This window comes from Typopeltis vanoorti, chromosome 21, assembly GCF_054136105.1.
Source record: "Typopeltis vanoorti isolate ZY-2024b chromosome 21, IOZ_Tvanoo_1.0, whole genome shotgun sequence".
Lineage (NCBI taxonomy): Eukaryota > Metazoa > Arthropoda > Arachnida > Uropygi > Thelyphonidae > Typopeltis > Typopeltis vanoorti.
In genome coordinates, this window is record NC_143569.1 from 79,675,663 (window position 1) to 79,699,784 (window position 24,122).

The 24,122-nt window shown below is 33.6% G+C and overlaps 1 protein-coding gene across 1 annotated transcript in view; it reads left to right on the forward strand.

Annotated features, from left to right (window-relative positions):
* Positions 1-24,122, forward strand: part of Ercc1 (DNA excision repair protein Ercc1) — a 147,832-nt gene that overhangs the window by 122,393 nt on the left and 1,317 nt on the right. The window contains exon 9 of the mRNA XM_090411366.1: positions 12,162-12,230. Within this exon, the coding sequence (XP_090267492.1) occupies positions 12,162-12,230 (69 nt within the window). The remainder of the gene's footprint in view (positions 1-12,161; positions 12,231-24,122) is intronic.

Sequence of the window (24,122 nt, forward strand, 5' to 3'; positions counted from 1 at the left end):
AATTCATGGTCATAAGTAAGAAACCAATTCTTAATTTAGCACTTTCTTTAAATAGGAAACAAATAGAAAGAGTGGCAAAGTTTAAATATCTCAGATGCTGGTTAAATGAAGATTGCAATCCAGAAAAGAAAATAATAGTTAGAATTGAAATGGCAAGAAAAACTTTTCTCTTGATGAAATCAACACTGTGTAACCACAGTTTAAACTTAGAGCTTAGAGTACACATGGTTAAATGCTATGTATGGTCTGTACTACTGTACGGTGCAGAAACTTGGACCTTAAAAACAACATCAATAAAAAGACTTGAAGCCTTTGAGATGTGGTTATACAGATGAATGTTAAAAATCCCATGGGCCACAAAAACGTCCAATCAGGAAGTACTGGAACAAATGGGGAAATCACGTGAACTTTTAGATACCATAAAAAGAAGGAAAACTGCATCTCTTGGTCACCTACTTCATAATGAAAAATATAAGATGCTTCAACTGATTATAAAAGGGAAGATAAATGGAAGAAGAGGACAAGGAAGATGAAGAAAATCTTGGCTGGCAGACATCACACAGTGGACTGGTATGAACTCTGAGAGAGACTGCTCAGAGTAGCTGAGAATCGCTCAAAATTTGCCAAGGTAGTCGCCGACCTCTGATAGGAGATGGCACTCAAAGAAGAAGAAGAATTATGTAAACTACTTCCTCTTCAGAAAGTTGCAGATTTAGGGAATGCAAGGCTCTAGATCAGTAATCCTAAACTTAATGATGTATTGTGAATGACATTCAAAACCACATGTTGGCACTCCACTGAAGTATGCAAAGAACCACCCAAATTTTTGTATAATGCTATATTATGGGTCAGTGGGGAGCAAAGATTTGGAGTGCATTACATATTTTACAATATTAGCCACTTTGATGATCATTTGGTTGAAAGCTTTCTGGCCTATAATGTAGTATGTGAAGTAGAATCATTGAAGAAATTATTCTTGGGCATCCTGTTTGAAGTATATCTACCAAAGATAAATAGATTAGCATAGCTGATTATTGTACAATATACATAAATCAATAATAATATTATTATCAATGATAATTCTTTTCTTCCAGAAATGTATTATATTCAATGGCTGTTATAGCCAAGTAATTTGGCTTTCACTGGAAAATGAGAAATCAAAGTTTTGTGGATGGAATGGAGAGACCTTACACTTCCATAGAAGATTAGCATAACTCATCTTTATTTCAAAAAGCCCTTATAAATATTTCTTATGCCATGGAATAGAATTTGAATTCAAGTATTTCCAGTCAGTTGTCATTCTTTTGCCTTCACTAGAAAGGAGAAGAAAAAAAAAACACAAACATGATAATGAATAATGAACTGTTCTTATTTGATGGTGTTGCTTAGAGGTAAAAGCTGAATAACCACAGTAGCATGTAATGCAAAAAAGTTAACCATGGCTTCTGAGAAAATGTCTTTCCACATTTCTGTGATGTAACCTATAAGTAGTATTCATCTGGATAGTGAACAAATGGTCTGGCAATTTGGAGAAAAATTGTCGATAGTACATCACACTATATACTATGACACCTGAAGCATTACCTGGTTATACTTACACAGTGATAGTGCCTATATCTTCAGTAGAATTGAATGGCAAGGAATTTCAATGTCTTTTGTGGACTGAGCTTACTGAAGGCCAAAAGTGGCCTGGAAAAAAAGTTACATATGATTTCTACAGGTTTTATGGCTTATCTGTAGCTCAACCACAGAACTAGTGTGTTAAAGTTTTACAGCCTTTTAAGGGAGAAATTCATAAAAAATGAACTCTGGTTCAATTCCAAATGATTGGAGTAGAGCTCTCTCTCTCACACACACACACAGTATCTATCTATGAAAAAGGAATTAGAGCAGAACACGAGCAGTAAAGATGAACTTCCCTACTGTGTGAAGATACTGTAAAAGGAATCAAAGATGATAAAGATGGCATGAAAACTGAAGATAAGGATATCCTAAATGACTGGAGTAATTACTTTGAAAGCCTGCTAAATGAAACAAGCAGTGACAGCATGATGGCAGAAAACACTCAACAGGAATGCAGTCTAGAGTACATATCAATACTTGAAGTAGAAAAAGTGATCAAAAACCTGAAATGTGAAAAAGTGGCTTTCCACATTTTGGTTTTTTGATAGATTTTATATTTGACCAGAAATGCTCAAGTATGGAGGTATAAAAGTTTTACAGTGGTTGTACTAGCATAACTCAGAAGTTCTAGTTAGAGGGTTGAATTCCAGATTATTAGAGCAGAGCCTTCATAGTATCCGTTTATAAAAAGGGAAATAAAACTGAATGTAACAATTACAGAGGAATTTCCCGACTATGTATTCCTGGCAAGATTTATGCAAATACACTTAAGGCTAAGAAAAATTATAGAAGGAAAACTTGGAGAAGAGCAAGGTGTCAGGGCTTAGATTTTCACTTTAACACAAATAGTTAAGAAATCTTAGGAATATAACAAGGATTGAATTTTGTAGATCTGGAATAGGCATATGACAAGATGCCAAGAGAAAAGCTGTTCAAAATGCTGCAGTTATGCAATGTATGTAAATGGGACATTATTTAAGTGGGAGATTGCCCAGTGTGAGACCACTGCCCCACTTATTAGAGGCTTGAAGTGATTTGAAAAAAGTTCCATTTGGTCTCTAGAACAGGGTTTTTGGACTATGTTAAAAATGTATAAAAAAAATTCAATAAAAATGGGAGAGAAAAAAAATTTTTTTTAGCCCACCCATGGTATAAATGTACTATAGACTTATGGAAATAAACAACAGAATTAGAAAAGCTGGTGGGGTACGAAGTTTTCATCAATTTCCTGATTGGTACCTCAAATGGTGTTCTGGATACTGTGACAGCACTACATGATTAAGCTTACATTATTATTAATCTCCTATCAACAATTTTCCTTGAAATTAGTCTATTACTTATGTACACATAGGTTTCTATGGTTAAGCAGTTCTGTAGGGTTCTGTATGAGACCACATTGTAATAAAAATTAAAACCTGAAACATTTTGTGAATCATAAGACTTACGTCATCGGGGATAGTGGTACCTAACAGTTGTACACAAAAGCCTATTGACGAATAATTACATCTATTAGATGTTTTTTATAACTTCACAAGTGTTAAATAATTGATTGCTAGTTGTTGCTATCACGTTCTGTGGTATCACTTGTTCTATATCCTAGATCAGTGATGGCGAACCTATAACACGTGTGTCAGCACTGACACACTTGAGGTTTTCAGGTGACACACCTTGGATGTTGAAAAATATTGGTACTCTGATGAAAAAAACTGCGATAAATCGTGTAAGATTGCTCTCAGTTAAGGCGAAGGTAGGTTTTGGTTCATTGAAAGAATTATATTTTATAGTTAGCCTATTTCTATTTTATTTTGTAGTTAGAGCTAAAGCTCTTCTAATAATTTTCTCTTCTACATACTCTTGTGAAACTATTTTCTGCCTTAAATAATATCAAATCGAAAGGCAGCGCTCATATCATTGCTCAATCAATAGCTTGAGCAATGATATGAGCGCTGCCTGTGTAGCATTAAAATGTACACACTATGGCCCTTCTATAAAGCAACTTTCTTCTATTACTCAGCAACAGAAAAGTCATTAAATGTAATGTAAGTTTGTAATTTCACTTTATTAAATTAATTGTATAATATGAATTCATAGATTTTATATCAATGTCCTATTAAATAAATAGCCTAATATGATATCTATAAGTCACCATCTATGATTATGTAGTTAAATTTATAATGCATGTATGCAAGTAACACATCAACAACGTCAATATTTAAAAAAAAAGATGTTTGACACACCTAGGTAAAAAGGTTCGCCATCACTGTCCTAGATGATACAATTTAATATATTACAATCTTACATTGTAACCAAATGATGTATAGCACAGACAAAATATCATCATCATCAAATTCCTGATATGTATCAGGGAAGGGGTGAACATTAAAAAGTTATATCATTACTAAATTGTTATTGACAGTTTTTCTTCCAAATTAATCTATCTTTCAGGACTTCAGTATTATCAGATCTTATATTTCATTTTCTAAGGCAGTTCTTGCTATATCATAATATTCCCAACACCCCAATATTAGCTCTGGTAACACATTCCTGAATGTTAACAATATCAAGTTCTTTCCTAATATGCTTGTTTTTAATATAATTCTGCCATTGATGCCATCTGTTCACTCCTGTAATCTTTCTCAGAACTCTCATATCTTACATTATGGAAAATTATGGAGACAATTACCATGTTAGAGCAAAATTTTAGTTTAATATAAACCAAAATGAACACTCGATGTTTCGACCTTCATATCAAAGTCATCACCTGGAGCATACACATATATACAGAGAAACAAGCTGCACTACAATCTACATGATTTGCTAAAGTTACTGCCCAACTGTTACATCAATTATTGGCCTGACATCTGGTGAAAAAGAAAAAAAAATCTTTATTACATCAAAGCTAGAGTCCTATTATTATCTATTGGGTTACAAAATTAAATTGGGCTGGAGAGCAGCATGTTTATATAAATAAAATTTTAAAAAAACTGTGATTAAAATTTCAACCAATTGGTATGGTATAATTTCCAATATCAGCTGAAAATTGCTTAAAGTCCTAAAGTATGCTAGATACTAACTAGGCTGAATATGTGCCATCCAAATTCTTGAAATTTTTATGCCACCATTATTGTTGAGTTAGGGTGGTTAATCAGAATTTCACAGGCTTCTTTAAATTTTCTTTCATACCAGGTTTTTCTATGATGTAAAGAGCAGATACTTTTCCAATCAATTTGGTGTAGGATGTTGAGAGCATGATCTGAGAGGCCTGTTTCCCCAAAATTGTTACATTTAATGTGTCTTTTGTGTTCTTTTTTTATGTATAGGAATTTTATGTCCAGTTTCACCAATATAAGGTAAGTTACAGGTGCAGTAGATGCAATAAACTCCAGGATGTGCCAATGGGAGGAGAGGATCCTTAGAAGAGTTGAATATGTTTTTTTAATTTTATAGGTGGTTTAAAAATGGCATTGAGATTATAATGGTTCTATTGATTTTTTCTGATAACCCTTTAATGTATGGGATGGCTATGGTTTTACTGTAATTTATATTCTTTTTTGATGAAGTTTTATGAAGAACTTTATTAATAGTATTTTTGTTATAGCCATTATTTATAAATGTGTTGCTAATAATATTTAATTCTTGTTTAAGAGCTTGTTGATTAGAGCAAATTGTTATAGCTTTGTTTTTAAGGATGTTAATGACTCCAAATTTTTGTGATGGGTGGTGATATCAGTTAGCATTATATCTTGACCAGTATGTGTCAATTTGCGATAAACCATGAAGGATAGACTGCCTAAGGGAAGACGTGTGACCAGTGTATCCAGGAACAGGAGCGAATTCTGATTTTCAGTTTAGATAGTAAATTGTACACATTCATATTGTTTGTTCAGGTGGCGGAGGAATGTGTTTAAGGTTTGTCGACCGTGTGGCCAGATAAAGAAAACATCGTCAATGTATCTAAGCCACTGTAGGTTTTAGAGTAAAGGAATCAAGAGCACTTTGCTCAAAAGCTTCGATATAAAAGTTAGCAATTGGGGGGGAGGGGGGGTTAGTGGTGAGCCCATGGCTGTACATTCTTTTTGTAGGTAAAATTTATTTTGCCTACAAAATTAAAAGCATAACACTTGGCAAAGATGATTTATTAGTCAGTTTTGACGTTTCTGCCCTTTTCACAAATGTCCCAATCGGTGACATAATTCTTCTACAGAACAAATTTCCACCCGACATTACGGCCATCTTTGTCCACGTACTACATTCCAGTTACTTCATGTGGCAAAATGAATTTTACCTACAAAAAGAAGGTACAGCCATGGGCTCACCACTAACCCCCCCTCCCCCCCAGTTGCTAACTTTTATATCGAAGCTTTTGAGCAGAGTGCTCTTGATTCCTTTACTCTAAAACTGCAGTGTGGCTTAGATACATTGATGATGTTTTCGTTATCTGACCACACAGTCGACAAACTTTAAACACATTCCTCAGCCAACTGAACAAACAACATGAACGCATACAATTTACTATCTAAATTGAAAATCAGAATTCGCTCCTGTTCCTGGATACATTGGTCATACGTCTTCCCTCAGGCAGTCTGTCCTTCACGGTTTATCGCAAACTGACACATACTGATCAATATATACATGCTAACTGATATCACCACCCATCACAAAAATTTGGAGTCATTAACATCCTTAAAAACAAAGCTATAACAATTTGCTCTAATCAACAAGCTCTTAAACAAGAATTAAATATTATTAGCAACACATTTATAAATAATGGCTATAACAAAAATACTATTAATAAAGTTCTTCATAAAACTTCATCAAAAAAAGAATATAAATTACAGTAAAACCATAGCCATCCCATACATTAAAGGGTTATCAGAAAAAATCAATAGAAGCTTACACCATTATAATCTTAATGCCACTTTTAAACCGCCTATAAAATTAAAAAAACATATTCAACTCCTCTAAGGATCCTCTCCTCCCATTGGCACATCCTGGAGTTTATTGCAACTACTGCACCTGTAACTTACCTTAGATTATATTTGTGAAAACTGGATGTACAATCCCTGTACGTAAAAAAAAAAAAAAAAAAAAAAAAAAAAAAAAAAAAAAAAAAAAAAAACGATATTGTGAAGCAGGCCTCTCAGATCATGCTCTCAACACCCTACACCAAATTAATTGGAAAAGTACCTGCTCTTTACATCATACAAAAACCTGGTATGAAAGAAAATTTAAAGAAGCCTGTGAAATTCTGATTAACCACCCTAATCTCAAATAATGGTGGCATCAAAATTCCAAGAATTTGAATGCACATATTCAGCCTAGTTAGTATCTAGCATACTTTAGGACTTTAAGCAATTTTTCAGCTTTTATTGGAAACTATTCCATACCAATTGGTTGAAATTTATATGTATAATCACAGTGTTTTTTTATTTATATATATATAAACATGTTGCTCTCCAGCCCAATTTAATTTTATAACCCCAATAAATAATAATAGGACTCTACCTTTGATGTAGTAAAGATTTTTTTTTTTTTCACCAGAGGTCAGGCCAATAATTGTTGTAATGGTTGGTCAGTAACTTTAGCAAATCATGTAGATTGTAGTGCAGCTTGTTTCTCTGTATGTATGTGTATGCTCCGGATGATGATGACTTTGATATGAAGGTTGAAATGTCGAGTGTTCATTTTGGTTTATATTAAACTAAAGTTTTGCTCTAACACAGTAGTTTTCTCCATAATTTTCCATAATGTATTCTGATCACCGTGTAAGCATGAAAAAAATAAAAGAAGTCTCATATCTTCAGTCTTTGATCAAGCATTTCATTTCTAAGCTCTCAGATGCACATGTTACGACTGGTTTGAACGCTATCTTGTAATTATCTAGATTAGTTTTTTAACTAATTTCTCTCTCATTCCATATAAATTTATTCATTTGAGTTCCTTCAATCCCAGCTTTGCTAATTCTGTTGCCTATTTCCATATTTAATTTGCTCTTCATTAAAAATTGTGCCTAAATAGCTGAAACATATTACTTGTTCTATAGGTTCTCTTTTCAGGATGTAGTTTGTTTTCAGTATATTTCTCCTGGTTTTAATTGTTTGTCTTCTTATTGCTGATTTTCATACCAAATTTGTTACAGAAGTTATATAATTTAGACAGTGAATCCTGCTGACTTGTACTGGATTTGTTTATAAATATAATCATCTGTATAAAGTAAAGAGTTGAGATTAACATGTCCAGTTTTGATATTAGATTTAATGACGCTTTCCTTCATAATGTGATCCATGCAGATAATAACCGTGGGGGGATGATGTGCACTCCTGTCTCTCAACTGATTATTATTATTGTTATTGTTGTTGAATGGGCACCTCAATGGAGTCCTTAAACTCATCATGAGAGACCCAAACTATCAACACTATCTGTTGTACCTCTCCTTGAAACCATTAACAGAAAAAGCACTTACAACTGACTTAGGCAATCCATTCCATTCATTCACCACTCTCCAAGTGAAAAATGTAGTCCTCACTTGCTAACCACACTTTTACCCAACTTCCAGGATAATGAAACGTTTCCTCTGCATCAAGCCTATAAAAGCTTTTAAGTAACTTAAATGTTTCTATCATATCCCTCCTTTAGCATCTATTGACCAACTTTTACAATCCACAGACCGTCAATCTATCCTCATAGGGAGCATTCCACAGACCATTCACCATTTTGGTCACTCACCTCTGGATCCTCTCCACCACTTCCTCATTCCCAAGAAACCCAGCTGACCAGACCTGAGCACAGTAATCCAGATATGGTTGGTATCAAGGCTTTATAAAGAGGAATGATAATTCTCTTATCTCTGTTTGTAGTGTGTTCTTCAATAACAAAGTAATCCTGTGAGCTACCCTGGCTACATTAGCAATGTGAACTCTAAACTTCAACTCTATCTAAATCCCTGGCTTCATCTACTTCCTGGAGTACATTTTTCTCAATGTGGTACACAGCTTGTAATCTTTTTATCCCAAAATGCATAACTTTGCACTTTACAACATATAAATTGACATTCATAATGTTTTTTCCCATATTGTCAAACTATTCAAATCATCTTGAATGCTCTCTACATCATCTTGATTAACTATTATTCTACCCAACTGTGCATCATCAGCAAACAATTGATCTCCCTTCAAATTATTTACTATATTATTTATGTACAAATTAAAGTAACTTGTACATAATTCTTATTCTTATCCACCCATTCCTGAATTCTCTTTTTGACCAACTTTTCCAGTACTCTTATACCACCCTTCCTGAAATACTGATTGGTCTATAATTTGCTATCACTGACTTAGATCCTCCTTTATGCAATTAAAGTAAAAATCTGATCCTAACAACTTCTGTTTGCCTGAGCTTAGCATTTTCTTCTCCAAGCTTCCCGTCCACAATTTTTCTTAGCCTGTTCTCTAGCATACTTGTATAAACCTTATCAAGAACACTCGATGGGGAAATTTCTTTGTAATTATATTCTGGTTTATTTCCCTTTTTATAGAATTGGTACTGTGATTATCTGAACTTTAACCCTTCTGCCCAGTTAAATGTTTAATATAATCATGCTGTGACTGCTTGGTTTTTTTTTTTTTTTTTTTTTTTGAATGAATGACAAGTTTTGTATTCTCCTCACATACACATAATATTTATAAATACACAATTCAAGTATACTATCAACATTTTCTGTTGCTTTTACATTTATTTTGGGCTGATATTTGTTATAGACAAATAAAAACCAGCCATAAAGTTTGCACGATACAGTCGCTGCAAAATCCAATGACCGTATCAATGAGGGCTCGCATAACATGGTATACTTAGTTATAATCTATTATAATCATAATTGGACATGATGTATAATTTATAGTGATCTTTTATAATATACGTTTAAAATAAAAGTCAACATTATTTAGTCTCAATCTTTTTCTGAAAGCATATTCTGATATTATTGATTTTATTTCATTTGGGAGTTTATTGTAGCTGCTTGTTGCTAGGTATTCAAAGGTTTCTTTGATTGCCTTGGTATTACCAGCAAGTTCCGGCCACAGTGTAAACCATAGTCTACATTATATACCGTAAAGCTTACAACATTCTTTCCTACATATAATTAATATACAACAATAAAGATAGAGTTTCTGCGTTGGCAAAATATTATGAATCCCCAAACAGATCATTGGTTGAATGCGAAGTCAGTAATGGCTATAGCTCTAATTGTTCTAATTTTTATTTGTATCAAAGTAAAGGAAGTAGACTGTTGTAGTAATCTCCAGCCCAACATTTGATACCATATTGCAGTGAGGAATTTACCCAAGAATAGTATAAGCATCTTAAGAATGCTGCATTTACAAATTTTTTAACATAATATACCCTGTTAATTACAAACCTCAACTTATTATGTTAAAAAATTTGTAAATGCAGCATTCTTAAGATGCTTATACTATTCTTGGGTAAATTCCTCAGATTGATAGGAAGGCCCAAATACTTGACTGGTTTTTGACTAAGCTATAGTTACAATTTTGGATATCACTACATTTCGTTTCATGCCATTTTATATTGTGATCTAGCTTATTTGTTAACGTGAAGTACATATACCTCGTTTTATCGTATTAATTTTAAGACCATTACTATTAAAACACTTATTTAGTTTCAACATATCATGGTTACTCTGATTTTCTAGATCCTCATGGATCGTTTCAGTGTATACTAATGTCGTATCATCAATGAACAATATTATTTTGCCAAAATGTTTGTATTTACAAAGATCATTAACATATATTAAAAATAGGATGGGTCCTAGCACTGAAACTTGCAGGACTCCGTATTTTATTTTTGTTGCACTATTGAATGTGCTGTAGCTGGTATATTGTTTTCTAATACTCATACGATCTGAACCAGTCTAACTCCTAAAGACCGATTCTAATGTCGTATCTAGACATTTTCAGTAGTAATAGGTCCTGATGAACACAGGCAAACACCTTAAGTATATCTAGAAAAATGGCTACTGTGTATATATACCTTTATTCCGCTATAAACTGTTGTATGGAATTCTAGTATAGTGCTTTTTGTGTGATATTGAATTGGATCTAAATGAATCGTTTTTTTATTAGGATTTCAATAACATTTGAGACTGTGGATAGTATAGATATTGGTCTGTTATTTCTGATTTCGATTTTGTTGCCTCCTTTAAATAGCAGAATAACTGAAGCGTTTAAGTGTTCTATAAATTTCCTATGTTCAAAAGATTTATTAATGAAATGTGTAAAGAATTAACTGTAAAGACTTTAACTTATGTTTAATGATAATATTTGGTTTTTTGACCTTTATATGGTCAAATGCCATTTTTTCCCCTTTTTTTTTTTAATCTGATTACTACACTTTTTATCTTATCTTCATTTACTGCATATAGATACATGGAATTCTTAATCCACAGAATGTGACTCAAATACGTTATCCTCTCTGTAGGATCAAAATCAAAACTACCATAGTTTGTAAAGTGGTTGTTCATTTCTTTAGTACAACAGTGACATCATTGCTCTCTGGGAATTCACATAATTTCTGCTTTGTATTACCAATTATCATGTTAACCCACCCTCATTCTTTACTTTTATCATTAATAGAAGAAAAAAATTTCATTAAGAGATAATGGTCTTTTGCATGCTTTATTTTTTCCCTGAAATGCTTAGTGAAATTTTTATAGTCATGTTCAAAAATTAATAACCCACATCACTCAACTTGATATTGCTCAAAAAGATTATCCTCATATTTAGTGTTGAATACTGTCGTTACATTTCCTTTTTCCTGATTGTTACTGCCTGAATATAACACTGTATATTTATTCCTTAGAAAAAATCTGTTTTTGTCTTCTTTGTTTTAGTAACAGCCATATTATGTCAGTCTTTTACTTATACAGTCCTTCTGCTAGTTCCATTTCTTTTCCATTGATGCATTTGTGTTCAGTGCCAATATTGAACTCTGCTGATATTTGGGGTTTGTTCCATTAAGTAACTTTTTTGCTCTTCATCCCTCAATGGGAACTCTTATTTTTTTAGTGTGTTTATGATGATTGATAATGCCAGAAAACTTTAGGGGCATTTTCATTCATTAAAAAGTTGTAAGGTCTTGCTAACATAAAATATCTCATGCTCTTTAGGTACACTCATCCAGAGGCCTGAGGATCTAAGTAGTTTCTTTTATCATCCATCCCCATGTAACTGTTCCTGTTAGTATAGAAAATAAAAGATATTCATTTAAAATCCTGAATAACTGATTTTTGATAGCTAATCATCTTAATGGATTGTAGAAATCAGCCATAATGCCCTCCCTACTCTTTATATTTGGTTGCTTTCAGTTAAATACATTTTACATTAGATTAGGTCATTATGCATGAATTTTTTCTTTCCACCTAGTGATTAGAAACAATATTTAAACAGCAACTTCAAGAACTTACTTGTATTTAGTTTTAGAAAGTTTATAAAAAGTATCTCATTACTATTTCTTTCTTTTATTAGACACTAAAAAAGATAATTCAAGCCAGTCCCGAAGAACTTGCATTATGTCCTGGTATGGGACCATTAAAGGTAAAACAACAAATAATTAAAATCTGTAAATTTCGGTATAAATCTAAATTCAATTGAAATTTGTCATTCTGTGATTTTTTTAAAATCTTTTTATTATATATCACTGTCATTCATGAAAAATTAAAAATCTATTGTGCACCAGAATAATGACCAACTTAAGGTTTAAGTAATGCAGAATCTCTGTCCAGGTAACCAAATAGGGAACATTTTTGAGCATCTAATAAGTGTTGTGGTTGGCCTTACATCAAGCGATGAAAATCATCTCTTTCTTGAACACATCTATTGTGCACCAGAACAATGGCCAAGTTAAGGTTTAAGTAATGCAGAATCTCTGTTCAAGGGATCAAATATATAGAACATTTTTGAGCATCTAATAAGTGTTGTGGTTGCCTCACATCAAGTGATGAAAATCATCTCTTACTTGAACATATTCACAAACATCTTTGTTTGTGAATATCTAGATATGGTAGATCTGTAAAGTGGTAATCTATAAGTCTGAGTACTACCTGCAGACAATTTTTCTCCATTATTCACTCAGTTAACTTGACTGGCATGCATGAAGCATATTATAGTAAAATTTGTTTCATTTAAAGTTTATAGGATGATAATTTATCTTGCATGATCTTTCATATGTGGGTTATTTAAAAAAAAAAAAAAAGGAATGTATCAAATCAAAGTAGAATTGAACATTTTCCACAAACACCAGTTGTGTTGGCAAATTAATTTTGATATGGAAGTGCTTATTTTTATCAAGTTTTTTAACAAAATACCTTCAATATGATACACTATATGCAACCTTATATGCAATATATACACTATATGCAACCCCTATATGCAACCCAAAGTGCATAACCTTACATTTTGCAACATTAAATTGACAATCATTATCCTTTGTCCACAGTACCAATTTATTTAAATCATCCTGCAGGATACCTACATCACCTTTATCAACCATTTCTCTGCCTAGCTTTGCATCATCATCAACAAACAACTGAATATCCGCTCTTAATAAATTTAGTTTAATCCTTTATCCAAGTGTAAGCAAACAAAGTTTGCGCCTGAAGTATCTTCAGAACTGAGGCAACTCATGGTAAAGGTGGACCAAATTCTCATCACTCCTTGTCTTAGTATCTCCCATAATGCTTTGCATTGTGGGAGACTTTGCTTTGCATTATGGGAGACCATAATGCAAAGTACATCTCCTTGTGGACATGTATAATGCTATGCATTAGTGATGAGAGCTTGGTCCACCTTTACCATGAGTTGCCTCAGTCCTGAAGATACTTCAGGTGCAAACTTTGTTTTCTTACACTTGGATAAAGGATTAAACTAAATTTATTACAGTCTAACCAAGTAGAAAAAAAACTTTAATCTTAAATCTTTCCCAATGTTATTGATATACAAATTAAAGACAATGGCCCTAGTAGCGAACCCTGTGGTACTCCACTAGTCACCATCATTCTCCTAGACTCCATCCCAGCATATACTACTCTCTGGTGTCTGTCCATCAGCCTTCCCCCTATCCATGCTACTAGCCTCATATCCCTTCCTATGCTCTCTAGTTTTTATAATAGTTTTCCATGTGGTATTTTATCAAATGGCTTATTAAAGTTGAGCACTATCATGGTGTAGCCTTTATCTAATTCTGCTGTCACATTTATTATAAAATGTGAATAAGTTACTAAGACAAGACCTACCGTTTACAAAGCCATGCTGCCCACTATAGAGTTTCGCATTCCTATCTACCCACTGTTACAACTAATAAATCCAATCCTTGTATCACTGAACTTGTAATCATAAAATTCCATTATTAAACATTAAATGCACAATTAAATAAAGAAGCACCAAATCACACATCAAATTAAAACACACTGATGTTTAGAATGTGTGTCATAGCCAATAAACTGCTTTTTCATGCCAAGTGAGAAGTAGCATATGTAACTGTTATGTTTTTAAGGTACTAAAATTTATTGCATTGTCTGAATTGGCATATTTTATTTCATAGCAAGTACTATGAAGATAAGTAAATTCAAGTGAAGTGCAGTTTGTAATGTTAATTGTAAATTTTAACCTTTCACTTAGAAAACCTGGATTTTATTTTCATCTTAGTATGAGAGAAATTTATAATAAACTTCTCAAGCCCTGATAATGTTGAAAGAAACCTAATCAGTGCTATAATATGGCAGTTAAACCTATCTACTTAGTCTGCAATTTCTCTCAATTGTGTATGTATTCTCTGGCTGATTTGTCTGTTATGCAAAATGAAAATCCTAAGTTTCTAAGAGGAAAAACCCTGCTTCCTTACAAGACTGATTAACTCACTTTCAGCTGAAATACCTTTATAAATATTTTTTTCATCATAAATAGGATTCAGACTCTGAACTGCTGCAAAGACTTGTTAATATATTACTATCTAAATTAATTTCATATGCAAAGGAAAAAAAAATTATTTGTTGGCCTGTGTTAGTAACAAAACTGAAATATGCATTAAAGCAGGGATCTGTATGTTGCAGATCCCTGCTTTAATGCATATTTCATGTAATTCCTGCACATTGCAAGCAGAGCACATATATTGTGAGGTATCAGAGGTTAATTGTTGCTGTAATATTGCAAGTATAAAATGGTTTAAACAGGAACAAAATAATATGTGTGTTTGAATGCAACCAAATGGTGTTCAATGCATGGAGTAGTTTACTAGCCACTTCGACATATTTGAAAATATTTGCCTTTCCTTTCTTTTTATGAAAATATTTGCATTTGGACTACTCTCCATTATTGGTTCAACATACACTGTGGTGTATACTGACTTGGAAAGAAGTCAGTGGATACCATAGTGTGTGGAACAAACAGCCATGACACCCACCTTAATCAGATGTAGGACCTCCTTTCACTGCAATGACTGCAGCAATCCTGAAGTCCATACTTGACACAGGCCTATGATAGCAATCAATGGGAATTTTGGACCATTCTTCCTGTAGGCATGTTATGAGGTCTTGACTGTTGTGGGATGGATTTCACTTGATCTCACCTGACGCTCCAGTTCATCCCACAGATGTTCAATAAGGGTTGAGATCAGGGCTCTGTGGAGGCCATTCAAGTGTGATGTCCACAAACCATGCAGTTACAGCAACAGCCTTATGACATGATGAATTGTCTTGCTGAAAGCGACAATGGTCAGTTCCTTAGAAACACTACAAAGTAGGAATCATGCATTGTCCAAATGTTCAGATATCTCTCGGAGTTCAGTGTTTGTGTCATCACAAACAGAGGCCCAAGGCCAAACCATGAAAAACAGGACCATACCATCACACCACCACCTCCGAATTTCATAGTTGGGGCTATGCACTCTGGTAAGAGATGTTCACTGGGGACCCATCACACCTACACTCATCCATCTGCTTGTTAGAGGATGTAGTGCAATTTGTCACTCCATAACAAAGCTTCCATGTCTCACTGTACATGCTCTTAGTACCACTGAAGATGATGCTGCATGTTGGTTTGGGTCATGTGGAGCTTGCATATTGTGGTCATATCATGGAAATCCATGTTGTGAGCCTAGGTTCTGATTTTTGTGCAGATTCTTGTTCCAGTCAGTGCTCAGAATTTCACATTCAATGTGTCTACTGATGAATGGCGGTTTTTTTAACATTATCCTTCATAGCACTCTATGGTCACATTTTGTGAGTGTGGTGGGTTTTCCACTGTGAGGTAGCACTTGCAGTTGACTCCCTGTGCTTCCATCTCAGTATGGCATTGCTGATAGTTGACCTGGAATGTCCCAATTTGTCAATAATCTGGCAAACAGATAGGACTGCAACAGGGCATTTTATCATAATGCCTCTTTCAAACTCTCTCAGTTCCCTTCTTGCAACCATTTCACCCGGACAAAGTTGTACTGACTTGGGAACATCATATTCCTCCGATTTATACTGGCTACAAACACGACTTGTTACATGACATAGTGCACCTTGTTCATGGGGTGTCTGAAATATTTCAAAATATTTTTTTTTAATAAAACATCTTCCCACTCTATTTCGATTTCTTAAAAAACTCCCCCCTCCTTCTCCCAACTTGAGCTGTTGTGTGACTGTCCCTTCGAATTCTTTTTTTTTTCTTTTTTTTTTTATTACATCAAAAATAGCTCTTCACCAAAAAAAAGATTGATGAACCCTGCTCTAAATCATATTTGATTTTGGGATGCCAAGAATACTGAACATAATACTTTTAGTTGATAGGTTTGAATATCTGCTCAACAAATTGGTCTTGAAATCCCTACATATATGATAAGTAACTGACTGAGAAGATAATTTTGAATGCATCTGACTTTTCGAACTGTTGTATTACAAATTATCTCTAACTTACAAATTCATAGCCTGAAAAAAAAAATCTTCCCAGATGGAGGAAATACCAACAAACTTACTAGGTAGTGAATTACTTTCAGTTGTCTAGTGAAACATCCTTATTGGAAATCTGAAGTTGCTGATACTGTATTTGGCTTCTGGAGCAGGAATTTCAGCTTCTATTTCCCCATCTCTTCTTTCGTGCAGTTGAATAATACCCATTGTGTGTATGACAAACCTAGTGTGGAAATCCGAAGTTCCTTTCTTTTGAGATTCTATTGCTGGCCTGGTTATCAGCAGGTTGATAGTTCAAATCCTGCCATAATTGCCACCTAAAGACAATTATGAACAATGATGTTCATAATTGTCTTTAGGTGGAAGATGAATTTAATTGCCTGGTTCTGCTTTTGAGGTTTGAAAGTTTCATTTTTGGTCTTTAGGAGAGTTTCCAGATTATGTAAAAAAAAAAAAATAAATAAATAAATCATGAGTCACACACACACACACACATATATATATAATTAAAATAAATGCTATCACCTTATTCTGATGTTGTGCCTTATAAACTCTTAGTTACATGCTCGTGAACCAGCAAAGTCCACATGCTTATATACACAGTCTTGCCATAAATACTATTACACCTTCCACACGCCATCGCACTGCTCACAGAATCGCACAAGCCTGGTTCTGTTAGTGGCATTGTGCACAGCCAACATTCGCATGTTTATCAGTAGAAAAAATTGTCTAGCTGTATGGGTTAACATGCAGTGGGAGATTATTAGAGTCATGTAGCTGTAATAGCACTCTACAAGGTTGGAATGCAGCCACCTGTTATTTTCACCATGCTGAAAACACTCAGGATCAGTAGGATGTTTGTGTATTGGACTGTTAACCATTATAATAGTACAAAAGACTAACCTCCAAAGAATATGTTGACCACTCTGCATTAAGATGCAATAGCTTGTTGAGGGCTGTGAAGGCACACTTCCACCATAATCCTGTGAGGACAAAAAGTGATATCATGAGAGGTGAATGTTTTGCAGAGAACAATGGCACGCATACTAACTGATGACCTTGGGGTGAGAGCCTAGCGGAATAGGTTCTCACCCCTAAGTCATCAGTTAGTACACCACAACTTATGCAGCAGAAGGTGATAATATCAAAGGCACTTCTCTGGCAGTATGCAAACAACAGACACATGGGAAGATTTTCACCATTGAATAGTTGTTTAACTGCCAAAATGATCAGGTATATGCCCTGGATGGTAGCATAATACATCTAGAATTCAGAGAGATGGTTTGGTGGGGGGTGATGTATTAGGGAGTATCCATATTGCATTTCTGTAAGAAAAGGATCAAAATCAAGACACTATGCTGGAACTTGTGGTATGAGCCCTGCACACAAGGCAAGGACTCTCACCATCTGATTGGCCATCTAGAAATCCCAGTCTGAATCTGTTGGACTTAAAATTGTGGTCGGAGCTTGAGAGATTAGCCTGCAAGAAACAGCACTCCAGCATTGCCAGTCTTAAGATAGATTTACAGCAAACAGTGCTGGTGTTTTTGTTGCATGTTGTGTGTGTTGCCATCAGTATGTGGCCCACAGACTTTGGGCATGCATGAACGCAAAAGGGGTGCATTTCAAACATTGAGTGTTGCTGTATGCACATTATTCAACGCTCAGAGTTGATGGCTATACAAGCAATACCAGTTGCTCTAAACATTGTTATAATAGAAATGAGCATATGCTCTCCTTAATACTGAAATATAGCTAGAAATCAGTTTAAATTTAATAAAAGATTTCATTCACTTGCTATTCATTTTCCTCTTTCTCAACATTTTCTTTATTGATGGGAGTATTTTTTTGTTATTTTTTTTCCTGACATGAAAAAAAAAAAACTGATTTTAAGTAAGGTATTCAATGTAAATAGAGATCTGCAAGTTGAATTGTCTTACTAGATTGCATACCACAGAGGTGAGCATACAAAAAAACCTGGAGGTAACATGGCTATAAAGAAATGCCAGGAATATCAGGAACAAAGAGGTCAAGTATTGCCTTAGTCAATGAGACCAGTATTTTTAGGACAGACAGACAAGATGGGTAAGGGGAAGATGTGCTGCTAATGATATCAGATGATTCCAGTTCAACCATGATTGCGATATTAGTAACAATTTTCCAAGTGGTATTGAGTTTAAAGCTATGTGGTGTGAGGTGGAGTCTGACTAGATCAAATACATAGGAAGGTGTTACAGACCTAGTGAATTAGTTGTTGGTGACAGTGGAATGCATCATCAAACCAACCTAATTGGTGCTTAAGAAGCTGTGAAGTATTTGATGACTTTCATTCAGATACATGACATTTATCATCATCATCATGCATATCAAGGATTTAGGCCTAGCATGGCCTATTCCGGTCTTAGAAGTCATTGTTTAAGAGGACGTCCTGGTTTTCTTTTTCCTAATGGCTTGTACTTTAAGGCTTGTTTTGGTAATCTTTCTGTTTTCATTCTTTGAACGTGTTCCATCCATTTATGTTTATATTTTTTAATTTTTTCTATTACTGGTTTTTGGTTTAATTCTTTCATAATTTCTTCGTTTCTTTTGTGATCAAATAGGAGATACTTTGCAGTTTTTCTCATAAACTTCATTTCTGCTGTTATTAATTTTTGTTTTATTGTCCAGATTTCGCTTCCATACATTAAGACTGGTAGGGCTAATGTATTGTATACTTTTAGTCTGGTTTGTTTTTGAACTAGGTTTGGTTTTAATACAGAGTTAATTAGACTTATTTTTAAATATTTTGCAATTTTTACATTTATATCTTTTTCATTTTCATATGTGATCATACATCCTAGGTAGTTAAATGAATTCACCTGTTCTAAGATCTTGTTATCTATTACTGTTTTAGTTCTTGCTGGATCTTGTCCTTTAAAGGCCATAGTTTTTGATTTTTTCTGTTGATATTATCATACCATAATCTTTGGCTATCTCATTTAGATCTAAAATATAGCTTTCTGTAAGTTATCTTCAGAATTTGTAATTATTATGTGGTCGTTGGCAAAGAGGAGAGTGTTTAAGTTTACTGTAGGAGAAAGTTTAATTCCTTGATGTAAATTTTTATTCCATTTTATTATTATTTCATTTAAGTAGATATTAAAAAGAGTTGCTGAGAGGGGACATCCCTGTCGAACCCCTTGGTTTATCTCTTTCTCTCTCGTATATGATAGCTCGTGATTTAATCTTATTTGTATTTGATTATTTTCATATATACTTGTGATAACTTTTAGGATATTATTTGGTATTTGTCTTTCTTTTAATATGTTATATGATAACTAATAATTAAGGAATTGACAGCATACACTAGAAATATAAATTAAATAAACTTTAATATATACTTTCCGATATTTCGGCAAACGTCACGTTGCCATCTTCTTGGGAACTTATTACAAAGACAAGTGCACATAAGTACTACATAACAGCAAATGAGAACCGAAGCTAAGAAGCTATCATTTTCCTAAAGTCCCGATGGTGCCCCCTGGTGGGCTATATTGGTAGTTCTTGGCCTTTGGGCTGAAGTTCTTCTGATAAATGTTTCCCAGATTTGGGGCTTATTTGAACTTGCTGCGGTTCAAATATGAAAGACTATTCATGGAATCAGCCTCAGCGCTTAGGAACATGCCAAACCTCAACAAATTTGGATGCATGAGACTGCCCCAAATTTCGGAAAGTATACATTAAAGTTTATTTAATTTATATTTCTAGTGTACGCTGTCAATTCCTTAATTATTAGTTATCATGTATAACCAGCGAATAAGCCTCTCAACAAGAATAATTTTAATATGTTAAAAAATGTTTCTTTTAACTTTGTCAAATGCTTTTTCAAAGTCAATAAATGCAATATGTTTCTAAATTGTATTCTCTCCTTTTCTAAATGCATTCTGTACTTCTAAAATAAAGTTTTCCAAGTATTTCATTAGTTTGCTATTTAAGATTCTGCTATATATTTTGTAACAGGAATTTAGTATACTGATACCTCTATAGTTTTTAGGGTCATCTCTATTACCTTTTTTAAAGATAGGAATCACAATTGCTTTTTTCCATTCTATTGGGGGGGGATATCAATTGAATAAATTTTATTTAAAAATAATAAGTCTTTCTTTGAATCTTGTTCCTGCATATTTATATAGTTCTGAACCTAGCTTATCTTCTCCTCTTCTCCAGGTGATTTTCTATTTCTTGTTTCTTTCAGGCTGATTTCTAATATGGCATTTATATAAATTAGGTAACTTATGTATTAAGCAGTCTTAAAAAAATTGAAAGAATTTGAAATAATTAAGCATGTGTTCCCCCCCCCCTTTATTGCAATCGCATAGTTTCTCTATTTAATGCTCTGTCCTGAAATTAAATTTATTGCTAAAATTAAATTCTCTTGTCTTTGTCTTTATAATAAGAATAAAGAATCATGATAATAAATAATTTTGTAAAATGTTGTTGTTATTAAAACAGTTTGCAACTCTAGTTTGTTAGAAAATATCACTAAACTTTGACGTTTCTTTATAATGTTGATGGAGATAACATGTGGAGTTGACAATTTTCAAGTTGAAGACACTACATTTCAGCTAGCAGATATCAAGAAGCTGTCATTATTTTAATATAGTGAAACTATAATAAAAACTGTTTTTCTTACCTAAAAGTTTGTTTTACATGTTGTTTCATCCTACCTTCCAAGGAGAGCACTGTTGAAGTTAACTGGCAATTTGAAACTGGTGCACATGTACAGATATTGAGGGATCAGCTGTTTGTTTCATTGTTGTGGAGTTTAGAAGGAAAATGAGTTTCCAGTTTAGAGAGGAGAAAAAGTTTTAGGAATGTATTTGGAGACCTATAGATTTATTTCAACATACGTATTCTTTCAAATGGTATATGACCACCAGAAGATCAAAATATAGAAAAAGACCTCTAATATTCAGTATTGCATAGAGCAAATTCTGGTACTAATTTTGGTCTGTGGTTTATTTAACCTTGCATTTGTTCTAGTTAGTGAATGAGATTGAAGACAGAAGATTTCATTTATTGCAAAACAAAGTTGTACTTTCTTCTAAATTGGTGTGTGTGTGTGTGTTGCAGAATACTGAAGACAAGAAGAAAACTGTATTATTCAGAGGAAGGAACCAAAGATTTGTTTTGAGAACTATAAAGTCAGCAGTTTAGTCTGTTTTCTATTAATGGATAACTTTCTGTAGCAGAGTTATATTTCTGACAATTGTTTACACTGAAGTCTATCAGTGAGACAAGGTTCTTTATTTGGGAAGTGATTCTGGATAGGTTTAATAAAAGAATGTTTCTTTGCTTTGTTGTCATAATTTTTTTTTATTCCTGAAATTAAATTTGTATGCATGGGAGAGAAAGTGTATCTCTTATGAAATTTTTTTTTTAAATAAATTTTATATAAATAATTATATTCATATAGTTATTTTAAATAAAACAATGTTTCTTTTGTATTACATTTCTCATCTTATTTTATGAGACTAAGATAAGTGAATAAAATATATGAGATTAATACAATTTTATTGAACCTAACTTGTTTTTATAGGTGTGAGAAACACGTGCGTGTTTTTCGCAAAGTAATTATCACGGGTACTGTCCTGTCAAGCGTCATCTTCATTCAGAAGTTTGACTATTATGAATTTCTACCTAAGATCCATAATGTGCAGTACAAAGATAAGATGGAGAGGCTCTAATCTCTTCCATCTTGCAGTTAGAGTTAATATCTTATATCTGTAGATGTGTGTATTCATGGGACCAGTTTGTCTGTTTTGAGGGACAAAAAAAGTTTCTGGGAGAAAGAAACTCTTCACCTCCATATAAGACCAGCTAACTCACCATTTAATTGAAAACACCTGATAAAGGTTCTTCTCATCATTGATGGATTTGAACCTGGATCTTTCTAACCAAAGGGCTTGTCTATACCAACTGAGTTACAGAGGCTCTTAATGATCCAAATATGTTTTATTCAAATATCTCAATATTTGAAATCTCTTGAGAAGAATGAAGCCAAATTTATTAAACTCTTGTGAGGTAGATTCCTCAAGCAGAATGTAACAGAAGGAACTTAGGCCAAAGAATGTTAGACCTGATTATAATTGAAGGAGACTGGTAACTTTTTTGAATAGAAAATCCACATACTTAACCACCGAACTGCAAAGTAGGAAATTATGACCAACTGAGGAGAACACTAGGTTTGATCCCATGATATCAGTTTATATAATGAAATAGAAGCATATGAACAGCCATCATCCTAAAATTCACTTTGTTCTTTTCATCAATCTTGTAATTATTATATTTAAAAATCAATGTAAAGTCTGCCTGAATGCAGAGAAATCCATGTAAATAATTGCCAGTTGATCTTTTGTATACATATTATTATTATTATTATTATTATTATTATTATTATTATTATTATTACATGACACCTCCAGGGAGTCCAAAGACTTATCGAGGGAGGACACCTGCTCTACAACTCTCTGTCTCTACCATTTAATCCTCCACCAACTACAGCAAACCATCACTATCATCATTACTTACACCAATGCCATCTACTGCCTGTCACCACCACTAGTATTTTTGTCTGTAAATTGCATGTGTTCTCAAGGCTGATTTGTCTGTCTGTGGGATGAAAAACCAGTTTCCAGGAGAAAAAACCCTGCTACCTCCATATGAGATTGGCTAACTCACCTTCAACTGAAAAAAACCATATAAAGATTCCTCTCGTCACAATGAGAATCAAACTTATGCCTTTTCCAATTGAAGGGCACAACATACCATCATTCTTCCAATTGCATTACGGAGGTGCTTAAAAATATAAGTCACTCTCAGTCTGCAACAGGACAGAGTGATACACTCACGTTCATAGAAACCGCATCACCTGCTGTAACCATGTTTTTTGTAATTAAATTTGATTGCCTATTTGAAAAGGGATAATAACACAATAATTGTCACAAATAATGAAGAAGGTAATGTAACATTTTATTTTTGATTAATATTTGGCTCTTTTTAGTACAAGATGTAACCTGATTAGGAAATGACAACAAATTTGCAAATATTTCAAAATGGAGTGGACACTGATATTTTCACTGGATAAACAAATACCCATATCAAAATTTAGTTCAACTACACAGTTTTACTAACATTCAAAACTAAAAATTCACTTTTTCTGTTTAGTACTTCCTGGGTCCTCTTGCCTTTATTACAGCTTGGCATCAGCGAGGCATTGACAAAATCTGTCAATTCATGGTTCCATACCCTTATATTATATGGCTTAATGAAGCTCCTCAAATGTTTTCAGCATCTTGTGTATTTCAGTCTCCATTTGGCACCACAAATTCTCAATGGGATTGAGATCTGGATTGTTTCCTGGCCACAATAGTCACTGAATCAAGTGTTCACTGAGCCACTTGCAACAAAAATTAAAGCTTTTTTTTTTTTTTTAGATAAAGTGGTCTCTGATAGTAGACAGCAATTCTTTTAAAATTTTCTGGTATGTTTGTGCATT